The 13,371-nt window shown below is 35.2% G+C and overlaps 1 protein-coding gene across 5 annotated transcripts; it reads right to left on the reverse strand.

Moving 5' to 3' along the window:
* Positions 1–2,710: 2,710 nt before the first annotated feature.
* On the reverse strand, positions 2,711–5,500 carry LOC113293681. 5 transcript variants are annotated; one of them, XR_003332459.1, is made up of 9 exons: positions 5,318–5,500; positions 5,095–5,194; positions 4,957–4,996; positions 4,726–4,852; positions 4,116–4,175; positions 3,814–3,888; positions 3,189–3,279; positions 3,065–3,104; positions 2,711–2,905 (listed from the first exon to the last, which is right to left on the reverse strand). XR_003332459.1 is itself a non-coding variant. In XM_026542237.1 (8 exons), the coding sequence occupies exons 5-8, from the start codon at positions 4,170–4,172 to the stop codon at positions 2,788–2,790; spliced, it is 306 nt and encodes a 101-aa protein (XP_026398022.1). In that variant the 5' UTR covers positions 4,173–4,175; positions 4,726–4,852; positions 4,961–4,996; positions 5,095–5,194; positions 5,318–5,500; the 3' UTR covers positions 2,711–2,787. The 5 variants fall into 5 exon arrangements, 4 of the variants coding, with proteins under 4 accessions (XP_026398022.1, XP_026398023.1, XP_026398020.1 ...); XM_026542237.1 differs by lacking the exon at positions 3,814–3,888 and having other exon boundaries at positions 4,961–4,996; XM_026542238.1 differs by lacking the exon at positions 3,814–3,888 and having other exon boundaries at positions 3,195–3,279.
* Positions 5,501–13,371: the final 7,871 nt, after the last annotated feature.

Below are 13,371 nucleotides of genomic sequence, written 5' to 3' on the forward strand. Positions count from 1 at the left end.
TAAAAGCTAAACCTCCTTCTTCTTTTGAGACACATAAGAATCCCAAGATATCAAATTTATTCCCTTATTTTTATTATGTTCCCACCTAAATTTTCTCCGGATTGAATCTAATTGTTTCAGGGTATTTGTAGGAAGTCTAAAATTACTGATGTTCATCAAATGCATCTATTTCTTTACATCCGACATGTTTAATGAACCCTACATTTTGGAGACATCAAAAAAATCAAAGTGGATAAATAAATTTGCATTCCTCCTCGGGTAAATAGGCGTGCCTAATGCAACCTTACACATTGGACACACACACAATCGGGTAGTGTGGCAACATACTCATATATGGCTACATGTGATGGATTTAAACTTAAACTCATGACCAAATGTTGCCCTATGACTACCAAGAAGTGCAGAGCCAGTCCTGAGTCTAGAAGGACCCTGTGCGAAAAAGTTTCGCAGGGCCTTTTATAAAGTTAACGCAAATGATAACTCTTAATGTCCACCTACATGCACAAAAATACCCAAAGCAAACTCAAAATATATAGTCATGGGCAGGTGCATGCAGAAATAATATGATAAAGATTCAAAAAGTACTGATGGTCTGGAGCTGAAAAGTATAACAAGAACAAGTAGTCATCCTAGTGGATTAAGGAACTTAATTATCTCACCCATGTCACTCGTTCGAGTCTTAACTAGGGATGAGCATGGGCCGGTATGGACCGGTTTTCGCCTCGTCCGCATCCAATCCATTGCACTACGGTTTTCAAATTTGGCATCCGCATCCAATCCAGATCCAACGGATTTTCATCCAATGGATGCACGGATGGACGGATTGGGTACGGATAATCCAATGGATTTGTTTTAGTTAAAATTTATGGTAAAGAAAATAAAGCTAACACAAATGACTCCTTATAAATCCTGCATATCCTATATATGCATACAAATATAAAAATGTCATGTACAACACCCCAAGCAAACATCTTAAAAATTCCTAAATGATTCATAGTATTTTCTAGAACTATATAAAGGTCCTTAATTTAACGGATATGGATGTCCAACGGATTTTCATGGTTGCATCCGAGCCCAATCTGTTATCCGTTGGATTTCAAAAATTCCATCCGCATCCAACCCATTAACGAACGGTCCGGACATCCATCCGCAAAAGAACGGTTGGTCCCGGTTAAATCCGCGGATTACGGGCTAAATGCTCACCCCTAGTCTTAACAGAGGCAAAGATTTTTTTCTTTTTTTGATACGTTGGCTTACTGGGCTTGGAGGGGAAAGTGAGTATACATCATAGATCCATAGGGAAAAAGGCCTCAGGCAGAGCTGGGCCCTGTGCGGTCGCACACCCTGCACACCCTCAGGCCCGGCTCTGAGGAATATGGAAAAAGGCCTCAGGCAGAGCTGGGCCCTGTGCGGTCGCACACCCTGCACAACCTCAGGTCTGGCTCTGAGGAAGTGATTGTGGTGGCTATAACAACAATGTAGGTTTACCTTTAGCATGTGGCCACGAATAAATATTCTGGCGTGGCTAGGATTTTGATCCTGAACCGTGAAGATTTGTACTGCTGTAATTTTGTGCTCCCGGAAAATGGGTCATTTGTCCAAAAAATTTTAAAACATCGTTCAAATGGACGAGTAAAAATTAGTATGGGTGAAATGGACAAAAAAAAATAGCAAGAATGAAACTGGAGTCATCGCGGCTTAAACTTAAAAAATAGCAAAGAAGAAACTGGATGCATCCTGATATAAATTAAAAATAAGAAAAAATATTTGAAAATGGGTAGGATGAAAATGGTTACATCCTGGGTATTTTTATATTTTTGTCCATTTGAACAGTATCTTTTTAATTTTTGTCTATTTAAACAGTATCAAAATTTACAAGTCATTTTCACCCAGGAATTGTTGATTTTGGTCTCTTTAACCAATTTTGTGCTCCAATATATCATATACAACCTTTAGCAGGGTTGAGAAGAAACATTTTTGTAAGTGGTGTATCAATTGATGGAGAGCGCCCTTGGCTACTGCTCAAGTGCTCATGGTTAAAATAGTCTTAAGTTGCACCCCTGATGTTTTGTTGAAATCTTGTAAATAACTTGAATGAGCTGGTATAACTATACATATTTGTATATGGACGTCTACCGGAATCATTTTCCGATGTTGTCCTCATCAAATTGAAAACTATCACTACACCATATTCAAGTTTTTGTAATGAAAAAAAAGTGTTAGGGAAAAATAAAAGCTAATTTCCCTAACTAAGAAAAATGGTTACCCATATGCAGTTATATAATGTGTTAGCATTTTATCTAACTGTTTTAGTCCATTAGGGAAATTAAATAAGCTAACACTTCATCTTCATTACAATAAACATCCTAACTGTTGACATTTTACACTTTATATTTACTTTCTAATGTAGAACTTGTGTTATAATATTTACTAACTGTTTCTATAACTATTTAAATGACCACTAAACAACGAACATGTGTCTTTTGGTTTCACAGTTGCAACACTATATTTTCCGTTGCAAAACACCTTCAGATGACCTGAACCGGCAACTTGGCAGTTTCAGGTGACCGGCACCTAAAAGTTTCCGGTCAACTGAAACATTTCCGACAACCCATTCATCAATAATAGAAGTCACTAAATAAAATGATTGAACACTGGAAAAATATATAACTTATTATTATGTAAACATAATCATATACAAGGAGCGCCAGAGATTACATTGAAGAAGCTATGCACAAATTACAGGCTTTTAGTTGTTCAAAAAAAAAAAGTGCTTGCTCCTCAAAATTAAAGCAACAATAGATACTCAAGAAGTTTTCGTTCCTGCACAAACTCCTTATGGTACTGAATTGTTGTTGGTAGGATGTTGGTGTTCTTGTTGCTTCCCCATAACTTGCAGAATAACCTGTAACAAAAAACAAACAGTTGGTTAACTTGCGCACATGACATTCAGCAAAACCATTTAACAAGAACAATGCTGGTCTTGATAGGTGTGGATGTTAAAACTTAAAGCCATAACCATCAAACACTACCAGTCTCGATATTTTTAAATGACACAACATACCTCTTTAGGCTCATAACTGCTGGAGCAGCTCCATTTCTGCCTGCAAAAATCAAACAATGACTATTAATGAAGAAACAAAATATAAAATAAACTCCAAACAATCAAGAGAGTGTTATATGCAGACCCGCACTTATATGTTTCACCAGGATACACTTTACTACAGTTCCATCAACAAATGTCGTTACAACAGCTAGGATGACAGACAAAAGTAAATCCTGCACATAATAAGAGGTGGGTGTTAAGTTAGACACTGACATGTGTTAGAAAGAGACCGTCCACAGCATGAGATTCATTAAACATCATTTGAACACAACTCAAAGAGGCCAAAAACCTTAAGCATGTATATTAGTGCAACACATTGTAAAGCTAAAATATCTAAAATACAGTACCGGCAAGAAAACTAAAGAATGCTGGTATTGTAAAGCCATCTCATCTTGGTCAATGCATAACCACATACAATCATCATTATTCAGTATTGACTTTAGAAATCTCTATAAAATGCAAAATAACAAAAAAGGCACCAAAACTCTACTTCATACCGACAGATTATGCTGACTAATAACAAGCACGAAAGTTCTATAATCTTCAGTTGACAATGGCTAACCAGTGTATGTACATTATCCTCAAGATAATTTTGCAAATACATATAACAATGGAAAATCACAAAGAAGAAACTGGATTATACCCAACAGGTGAACATATTATGGACATTCTGGTTTATTAGAAATAGCTGGACTAAATGGATTTACCTGCAAACACGAATATGTGGAACGAGACGCCATTTATTCCTCCAAAATGTTGAAACAATACCAACCAACACCAACCTAATTTAAAAATTAAGTTCTTATCATTCATGGCACTACTTCATCACAGATTAATGGGTTAAAACTAAAAGACTACAGTGACATAACCCAACTATCCATGACAATAACGCATCACGAAAGAGAGAAGTCCCAAGCCATAACCTGAGCACACCATTCCAATGCCAAGTGACACAACTCCCTGTGATAAATAACAATCATATAACACTGACTTGAGATGATATAAAAACCTTAGAGATGTAGATAGCAAACCATCCTCCAATGCCAGAAACAGCTGACACCAACATTACCTGTTCAACTCAAGAAGTTAAGAAACCAAAAGTAAATTATGAAAGAAAAATTACAATTAGTCAAAACCCAAAAATACATTGTGTCTCAGAATAACTTCATTTGTTCATTAACTTGCCCCTTTTCGGCCAATGTAGTCAGTAATTTTATCACTTGTTATAGCATACACCATCAATTACTTACAGTCTCGAGGTAGGAACCAAATTTCCCAAGTGAGAGTACATCAAGTTCTAAGTTAATATTAAATGATGGGATAATGGTCATGCCACTTAGCCTATTGGTAATGTGATCCAAATGAATATCATCATTTCTCTCACTATATAAAAATGAAACAACAAAAGTGATGGTCACAAATAAATCAAATCCAGGATAAGAACTCTCTATAATCAATAGTTATTTTTAGGATCCTACCCTTTTTCTCTACCCCTACCCTTTTTGAATTCCAATCAGGCGTGCATAGTCCGCCCACATACATAAACAAGTTACAAGCATTTTGAGAAACTGGGCATGGTCTGCCAAGTCATGATGAGATTCAACATTAAGGAGCCTTACAATAATGATCCCGCAAAGGTGCTGCCGGTACGAACAACAAAGTGCAGAGCACAAAGTAAAAGCTTGTGTTGGTGTTGCATGGGCTGTAGAATCCTTTGTTCAACTACACCGGCCATCAATTGATACCCTTATGCATAAAAAGATGATATAAGATTTAAAGACTTTACTCAAAATCTAGAGAAACCAGAAACAAGTCAGAATTATAATAATCTTAAGAATCATCTTCCTCACCCACAAGAAATTTTCCCCCAAATTCCCCACAAGAGAACATCTGCATCATTCAACAAAAGAAATTAACACCAGAAACCCTATAATTCTAATTAGCACGGGAAAAGTTAAGACCACTGATGCTAATGGTAAAAAAGTTACCAGAAAATACCAATTCCTTGAAGGCGATGCTTTGAGTTGTTGAGGAATTAGAAATAACCTAAAATGGAAACCCATCTTTAAGCCCTTTACATGGTGAAATCTGCATAATACACGCTCAAACAGTTCAGAATCATGAAATAATCGTTATCAACCAGGGAAAAAACAAAATAAACTACGAAAGAACAGGTTAACTTATACAGATTTAAGAGAAGATCACACAAACCCTAGATTTTTCTTCAATCAGTGAGTTTAAGTTCTTGATAACGCCCAAAGTTCAGATCCAATGCCATGTATGTCATCAATGCTTTACATACTTGTAGTTCATGTTAATTAGACTTCGATTTGGAAATTTTGTTACGAAGATAGGGTTTTGGAGTAGAGGCAGAGTTAGAGAGGAGAACAGACGGAGAAAGAGAAAAGAAAGAAGAGAAAGGGGGAAGTGAGATGAAAATCACCTTTAGGCTTTTGTATAAAATATTTTGGACGGTGGTGATAAATTTTCATACGGATTGTGGAGATATATGACGGTGGAAAACTGGTTCTGGATATCCATACAGATTGAGAAAGTGTGTTTTTTTCAAGACAAAGTGTGTTTCTTCTCAATCTTCGTCAAGGCAAAAATCTATAGAATACATATAAATCAGAATAAATTTGGATATTGTTATCGACCTTCGACTATACATAAATCCGAAGAATTATAAGAATGAATCAAAAGAAAGAAAAATGAAATCGATCATTGCAGTTGCATTAGGGGAAGTGTGTTTTCTTTGTGCTTTTGTGATTTGTCTTTGTGCTTCTGGTTGGAATTTAGACGAGTCACATAGGTCATGAAGTAATTTCGACTAGTCATACATTTCATAAAGTAGCTTTAGTGTATGATACATCATCGAAATCGATAAATATGAAGCTCCGAGAGGGTTCTGACTTCAAACTTAGCATGTTACATCATCGAAATCGATAAATATGAAGCTCGGTGTCGATTCGAAATTCAAATGTGGTATAACGACAAACAAACTATGAACAAGAAACTCCATGAGGGTTTTGAATTCAAACTTAGCACGATACATCATCGAAATCTATAAATATGAAGCTCAGTGTCGATTCAAACTTCAAATGTGGTATAACGGCAAACAAACTATGAACCACGAAGCTTTGGGAGGATTCTGACTTCAAATTTAGTAGGATACATCATCGAAATCGATAAATATGAAGCTCAGTGTGGATTCGAACTTCATATTTGGTATAACGACAAACAAACGATGAACCAAGAAGCTCCAGGAGGGTTCCAACTTCAAACTTAGCATGATACATCACCGAAATCAATAAATATCAAGCTCAGTGTGGACTCGATCTTCAAATTCGGTATAACGACGAAAGAAATGTAAACAAATATCCTTCGTCCCAGGGAAAAATCCAAATAATGTATAGGAGGATGAATCTGAATTAACGAAATGGATTTGTGAAATAATGTGGATTATCCTGGTAAATAGAAAAAATTGAGTTCCGAAAATTAATTTATACAAATGATTCGACTTTAGGAATTGAACATTCGTCCAACTATTTTAATTGTGACCTATAACTTTGATAATTATCATGGTAAAAAATAAAGTACGAGTTTCAGACAGTGTTAGAAAAACCTAGATTTGGTGTAGTGGAAACGGAGGGTTAAAAATGAAGTTATTTTCTTCATGCAGATCGCACAATCGACGGTTCAAAATTAGTCACAATTTCTGAGATCAGGTTTCGAGTCACTTATCAATTTCTAAGACGCAGATCCGATTTTGATATAAACTTCGGATATTTTGTTGGCTAACAAGACAAATTTATGTCTTAAGGACGTTATCAGATTTAGATGCACTCGTCTAAACCAAATAGTAGGTTTAAGATAACAAGGTTAATCTAATTTCGATTCGGGAATTCATTTTAAAACGAGATTGAGGAAATAGAAGTAAGTGTACAAAATCGGCAGATTTTGAAACACTGGTCTGGTTTTCTTATAAGCTTCGGATTTCGTTCGGATAACAACACACAAACTTGTGTCTTGAAGACATTATCATATTGAGATGCACTTGTCTAAACCAAATAGTTGGTTTCGCATAACAAGGTCGGTCTAAACTATAATCGGGAATCCATTTTTAACACGAGACCGGAGAAATAAAAGTACACAAAATCGGCAGATCTCGAGTTCTCATATGTTTCAGTGACTCGGATCTAATTTTCTTATAAGCTTTGGGTATTTCGTTGGACAACACAAACTTGTGTCTTCAAAGATATTATAATGCACTTGTCTGAATCAAATAGTAGGTTTCGCATAACAAGGTCGTTCTAAATTATAATCGGGAATCCATCTATAACACAAGACCGAAGAAATAAAAGTAAGTGTACAAATCAGCAGATTTCGAGTTCCTCATCGGTAGACTCGGATCCGATTTTTTTATACGCTTCGGATATTTCGTTGTTACGAATGAAATTCTGATATTTGATCAAGAATGAACACTCGTTCTAAAGATTATAATTTTAACTTATGACAAATCGAGGATTATACCGGTAAATAATATTGGTTAAATTTTCGATAATAAAATTATAACGAAGAGATTCTTACATTAGTGATCAGCCGAAGATGTATTTCCTTTTCACTAGTTATAACGAATGAGGTTCACAATACTATTGATCAAGGTACAATATTTTCTTTGGCATCCATAAATTTGTTTAAAAAATTTGTTTTACAAAATCATGTATCCTTCATTTCAAGTACAAATTTATTTACCAGCAGCTTTAGCTTTCCTCTAACTTACTGCAAATAAACAATGACAGCTAGTTAAAATCTTGAACAATTAACATATTTTCTTTTTTCTCTATAAAAGTCACTTAGAACAACATTGCGCTTATTGAACCAACATCAACATAAAACAAATACTAGTCTGCAAGTTTTAAATATAAACCCGAAGAAAACTGAATACAGACCCCTGGTTAGTCCATAATGCCACCACCACTTCCATTAGGTCCATCACTTTCTGCAAACTCCTATCACTTTCCTCCTCAGCAAATTCCATGAGTTGCTCCTCTTTGTTTGAAATCCTCCTACCAATACAACCAAATTGAAAAATTCTACATATAAATAGCAAATGTACATAAAAACCTGAACATGTAACTACTAAAACAAGAACAAGACAAAGAACCAAGCCAAGATTTTGGTACAAACTAGAGAATATTCTAACATAATCATATCAAGATCCAATGCCCATGACTGACTGAACAACATTCTCTCGGTCTATCAATAAAAACCCCATTTCCTCTTTCTCTCTAGAAACAGAAGAAAAAACAGGGGAAAAGGTTGTATTTCATCATCATTATCAGTTGCAATGTGGAGGAAGATAAAATGTTACTCCAACTGACATCAAGAGTTTCACCAGCAACAGCAGCACCAAACAACAAAATGTTTAATTAAACTTGATCTACAACTAGGACCAGGACTGACGACAAATGGGAAATCATCAGTATAAAGTAAATAGTAGTTTGCAAGTTTAACTTCCGTAATCCACTCTCCTCAGTTGATTAAACATAACAAAACAATGTGGATTCAGCATACACTAAATATTGCTCATGTATTAGTCAAGAAGTCACAGTTTTTTGGTGTTACAGAAACGTAATGTATCAAACTGTACAGGCATGCAAGATTTTCTATAAACTGGACGGACTCCTGAAGGCAAAATAAAATAAAAGGGCACATGTACACAGAGGTTGGGGTGTCTATGGGCAGTTCGGCAACATTTACTTTACGATTGCCATGGGACAATAGGTACAGTAAAGGATAGGACTAAAGAATATTTACGAAGACGTGCAATGGGAAAAATGAAATGAAGATAAATCTTTTTAAACCAAACATACCTTGTTCGAGAATCGAAGAAACCCTTTCTGTATCACTTCAAATTTTTAAGAAGATGCAGTAAAGACCATCTTCTGGCTGATGACATCAACTACCATAAAGCATCCTTACCACTCTCAGCAGATCTGTTATAGATTACACATCACCAGGAGAATAAACTAACCTCTTAGTTGAACACTGTTTCTGATGAGCTTGAGATCAGTTCGAGTATACAAGTGAGATGGCTTCATATGCGTGGAAGGGATTCGACTGCATTTGGTAAACAACATGTAGGTACATGTACACAGTCAAGATGGTCATCATATATATTACCTTAATTTCTTTAAGCTTCTCCTCTCACCATTGATCTTTTCAAGTGTGATGAAGTGGGCGCCAGTTTGCACACGGCTCTTCGGATCTTGAGATTCAATAGCATCTCTGCTCGACTGAGTGATATTGAAGACCAACTCCAAGCAATGCACAAAAGACATTTTTGCTGAGTTGAAGCTTTTCCCTATAAAAGAAATAACACTTAGAATGAAATTTCTTGTATTATATCAAATAAGCACAGGAAAAATAACCAAAATCAAATATCTGGAAAAAATTACTCATACATTAATGCATATCTATCAAACACATGTGCCAAATGATAGTCCTGTTTTACAGGGTCTTTAGAGGGTCAAAACCCATTTCCACATTCTGTTCGTCAGATGAAAAGAAATTTACACAATTAGCTACCTCAAAGGACGCTCTCTTATCAGAGTGGGTTAGTCTTTTGGGCATGAAATATCAAAGTGGAATCATGGATCATGCAAGCAATGTTGTGGGCATACAGACACAAACAAATAAGCTCATGAATTACATCCCAATGCACTGCTCATTTTAGAAACAATAGCATTAACCTCAAAGCTCCACACTATATAAGACAACAATACAAATCCTGCTCAAAATCCCAAATGTGATAACGATTCTTAAAACCAGTAATAAGTTTACCTACGGAAAATGCTCTATAACCAATATTAAATCAGCACAAGATCATGTATAAAAAGATTCATATCAAAAAGGGAAGTCGACCCAACACCAGAATAGGCAGATATAATCTACAACTTCCTACAATGACTGAGGTTACAATGAGGCTTTCGCCCTTCAACTTACAAACTATTTCCCACAATACACATTCACCCTAAAATCTTAACATAAGCATTCTGTAGAAACTGCACAAAAAAGTTGCCAATGCTGCTGCAACCTTTTTAAACCATTTCTTTAATTCAACATGAGACAATATACAATAATCATGATTTACACTGACAACAAAGATAGAGTAAACCATCACGAATCAAAAATTATTTTCTTAATTTCATAATTGCAGTAGGGAAGTATAAAACATCTACTCTCTGATCTTCACAAAATTATCTCACGTTTCATCCCTATTTCGTTCATCTTAAACCATAACCACCTTAAACAGAAAACAACTAAGAGATTCAACAATCATAAACCCCCAATTTGAACCCAATTTTAAAAATCCCTTTAAACCCTAGGTTCATAATTTAAGAACTGTAATAAGAGTAATCGAAGAAGAAAAAAAGAAGAAGAAGAGAAATCATACCAGCAACAATAACCAACGGATTTCATCGGAAATAAATCACCTTCATCTCTTCAAATTCCCTGAAATTGATGAGTAGAGAGAAATCATAAGAATGAGATGCGGTTTTCTTTAGTTGGAGTTTAATTCGAAGAAGGATCATTTGAGTTTCAATCTGAAGTGCAGAAGGAGATTGAAATAGAAGGAGAAGAAAAAATTTTCCCTATGTTGCATTCGAGTTTGGTTTGGTATCCTTGGTTCTGTCAACGGTGGCTGGGAAAAATATATGGACTGAAATTTTGGATTCCCAAACTTTTGTTCCGGGTTTAGGTTATTTCAGGGTTCTAGCCCAATTAGTTGGTTCCAAACAAAAGACTTATAAAATCTTAAAATTCTATTTTGCATTTTCTAAATTTCAAAATAAATCATGGTGTTAGCTATGTACAAGTGTGTTACGAATAAAAATGATAAATAGTTATCAAGATGGGGTTGATTCTAGTAGACATCTAATTTTGGGTAGGAATAGTTATAATAGTGATTTAGTAAAAAATTTGTTAGGCATGTATAACTAGTGTATAACTAGTGATCTCACACTTTGAATAGTTATTTAGTTTTTATGAATTAATTCCTAATTATGGTAACTATTACTTAAGTTGCTAACACTCTACAAGAGTTACTAGATTTATAATGGATTGTTTGAGTTACCAAAATAAAATTAGTTAGGAATCTTATTGTTAGAAAAACCTAGATTTGGTGTAGTGTATAGTATAACTTAGCTAGATTTCTAACAAAGTCACGTCGAATGAGATCATGTAGGCACGTATAATATAACAAATATCTATTCTTGAATAGAAATGCCTGAACGAGCTTATTACCAACTATGCTTATTTGGGTATATATGCTGTGGAATCATTTTCTGAATTTGTCTTGATGAAATTGAAAACTATACAACTTAGCTGAAATTCTAAGAAAGTCGCTTACGATGAGATCATGTTATAGGCACGTCTAGTGTAATATACATTTTTGGAAATAAATGACGCTATACCGAGTGATTCGTCATTAATCAGATATGTATTTAACTTGATCAAGAAGCAAGTCAACTAGTCTATAATACATAAATACCAATGTAGCCTGTCGCAAACCCTAAAAATGAAATCATTTGGCGTTTGAGATCCACCAGAAACCACCTATACAACCGTATATAATTAAATGAATACAACGACCGAATATTAGCGGTATAGATAAATAGGTCGCACATGAGGCTGTAGGCAACAAATTAAATACGGATCGATCGTGCAGGAGACAAGATTATATAGTTGTTTACAAAGTCAAGATGATCAGAAAACTAAAGGTCTAATTAAATTTCATGATTGTCTTCTAATTCTAATACCATAGTGGTATAGTATAATCTTAAACTCATCTCTACAGCTGAAGTTAGACTTCGTCGGCATATGATATGTACCAGCCGAAGTTCCTTGCTTCCATAAGAAAGAAATTTCATTGAGTGACTAATTCATTACATTCGAATTGTCTTTGTCCAAATTGAGAATTTACAAAATGGAAATTCAAGATCAGTTTCGGACCTTCAAGTTTGGTTTTCTCCGCAAAATCAAAAAAGCAATAGAATAATTGGAAAATCAATCTGAAATTGAGTTAATTTTCAAAATTTTCTCTGGAATAAAATCCACCAACCAAAATTTACAAAAAAAAATACTTTCACTAATCCATAAATTCTGAAATCTTGTATGGAGTATAATCAGGGTGTCATTTATATAAGGTTAAAAGTATTAACCAAGAATCCTTTCCAATTGGGAGATACTCCCATTTCTCTAACAGATGTAAATAACCCAACCTTCATGCGAAGTCCGAAACCAATTCATAGATGAAACTGATCATTTATATCTTTCCAGCGAATGATATTCAATAACTAATGAGAACATTTCACCACAATATATACTATTAGAATATGCTTTCTGGATAATTAATCAATTAATTAATTGCACAGTTCACACGTCTTGAAAGATGATGAGCAAAGATCACTAGGGTTTAGGGGTTATAAAAGACTCGTTGTTGTTGATGTTAAGAATATAGATCAACAAACTTTCTTATTATCCTCTCCTTTCTATCACTTTCTATTTGTCATTTATTCTCTTTCTCATTCTTTCCCTTAGCAATCAAGGATGTCTTCATTATGGATCAACGATCCTGACTTGTTCATGGAACATTTTGCTGGTGAGATCTGTATATGGAGGCTCAACAAGAAAGACACTTCCCCTCTTACTCCAGCAGATTTCACTATCATAATCAGGGCTACTGATCTTACTGATTCTCGACCTTTCGTGGGTGACGAGTTTCCATGGGAGAGTAGCGATTTTGCAGATTTCATAGGTTACTTGAATAGCAACGACATTTTTGTAAACCATCAAGGTTTGGTGATTACGACGACTTTCCCTCGTGAAAGAGCTAGCGGTGACAGACCTAACATGAACCGTATAGTAAGATTCAAGTCGCATGAGGTACTAAACTTGGCTCCATATGGTCTACCTGTTGTGACAGTTCCATTCCGCAAGGTTATATATTTAGAAGGACAAGGGTCTCCTCTTGTTCAAAACTCTCCTTATGAAGATGAATTAATTGCATCGTTGGCATTAGCAAATGCACGAGTTTTGGATTTGAAAACCAAGCTTTCCAATCTCAAATCCGATATTTTCAAGGTGGTTGAGAAGTACTAAACGTGAGTAGGAGACAGTGTTGCCAGTTGTGGTACGCAAAGCATCTTCACTAGTCATCCGACCCAAGAGTGTTAAAAAGCCTCCGTATCAGAGAATCA

Source organism: Papaver somniferum, chromosome 7 (genome assembly GCF_003573695.1).
Source record: "Papaver somniferum cultivar HN1 chromosome 7, ASM357369v1, whole genome shotgun sequence".
Classification (NCBI taxonomy): Eukaryota; Viridiplantae; Streptophyta; class Magnoliopsida; order Ranunculales; family Papaveraceae; genus Papaver; species Papaver somniferum.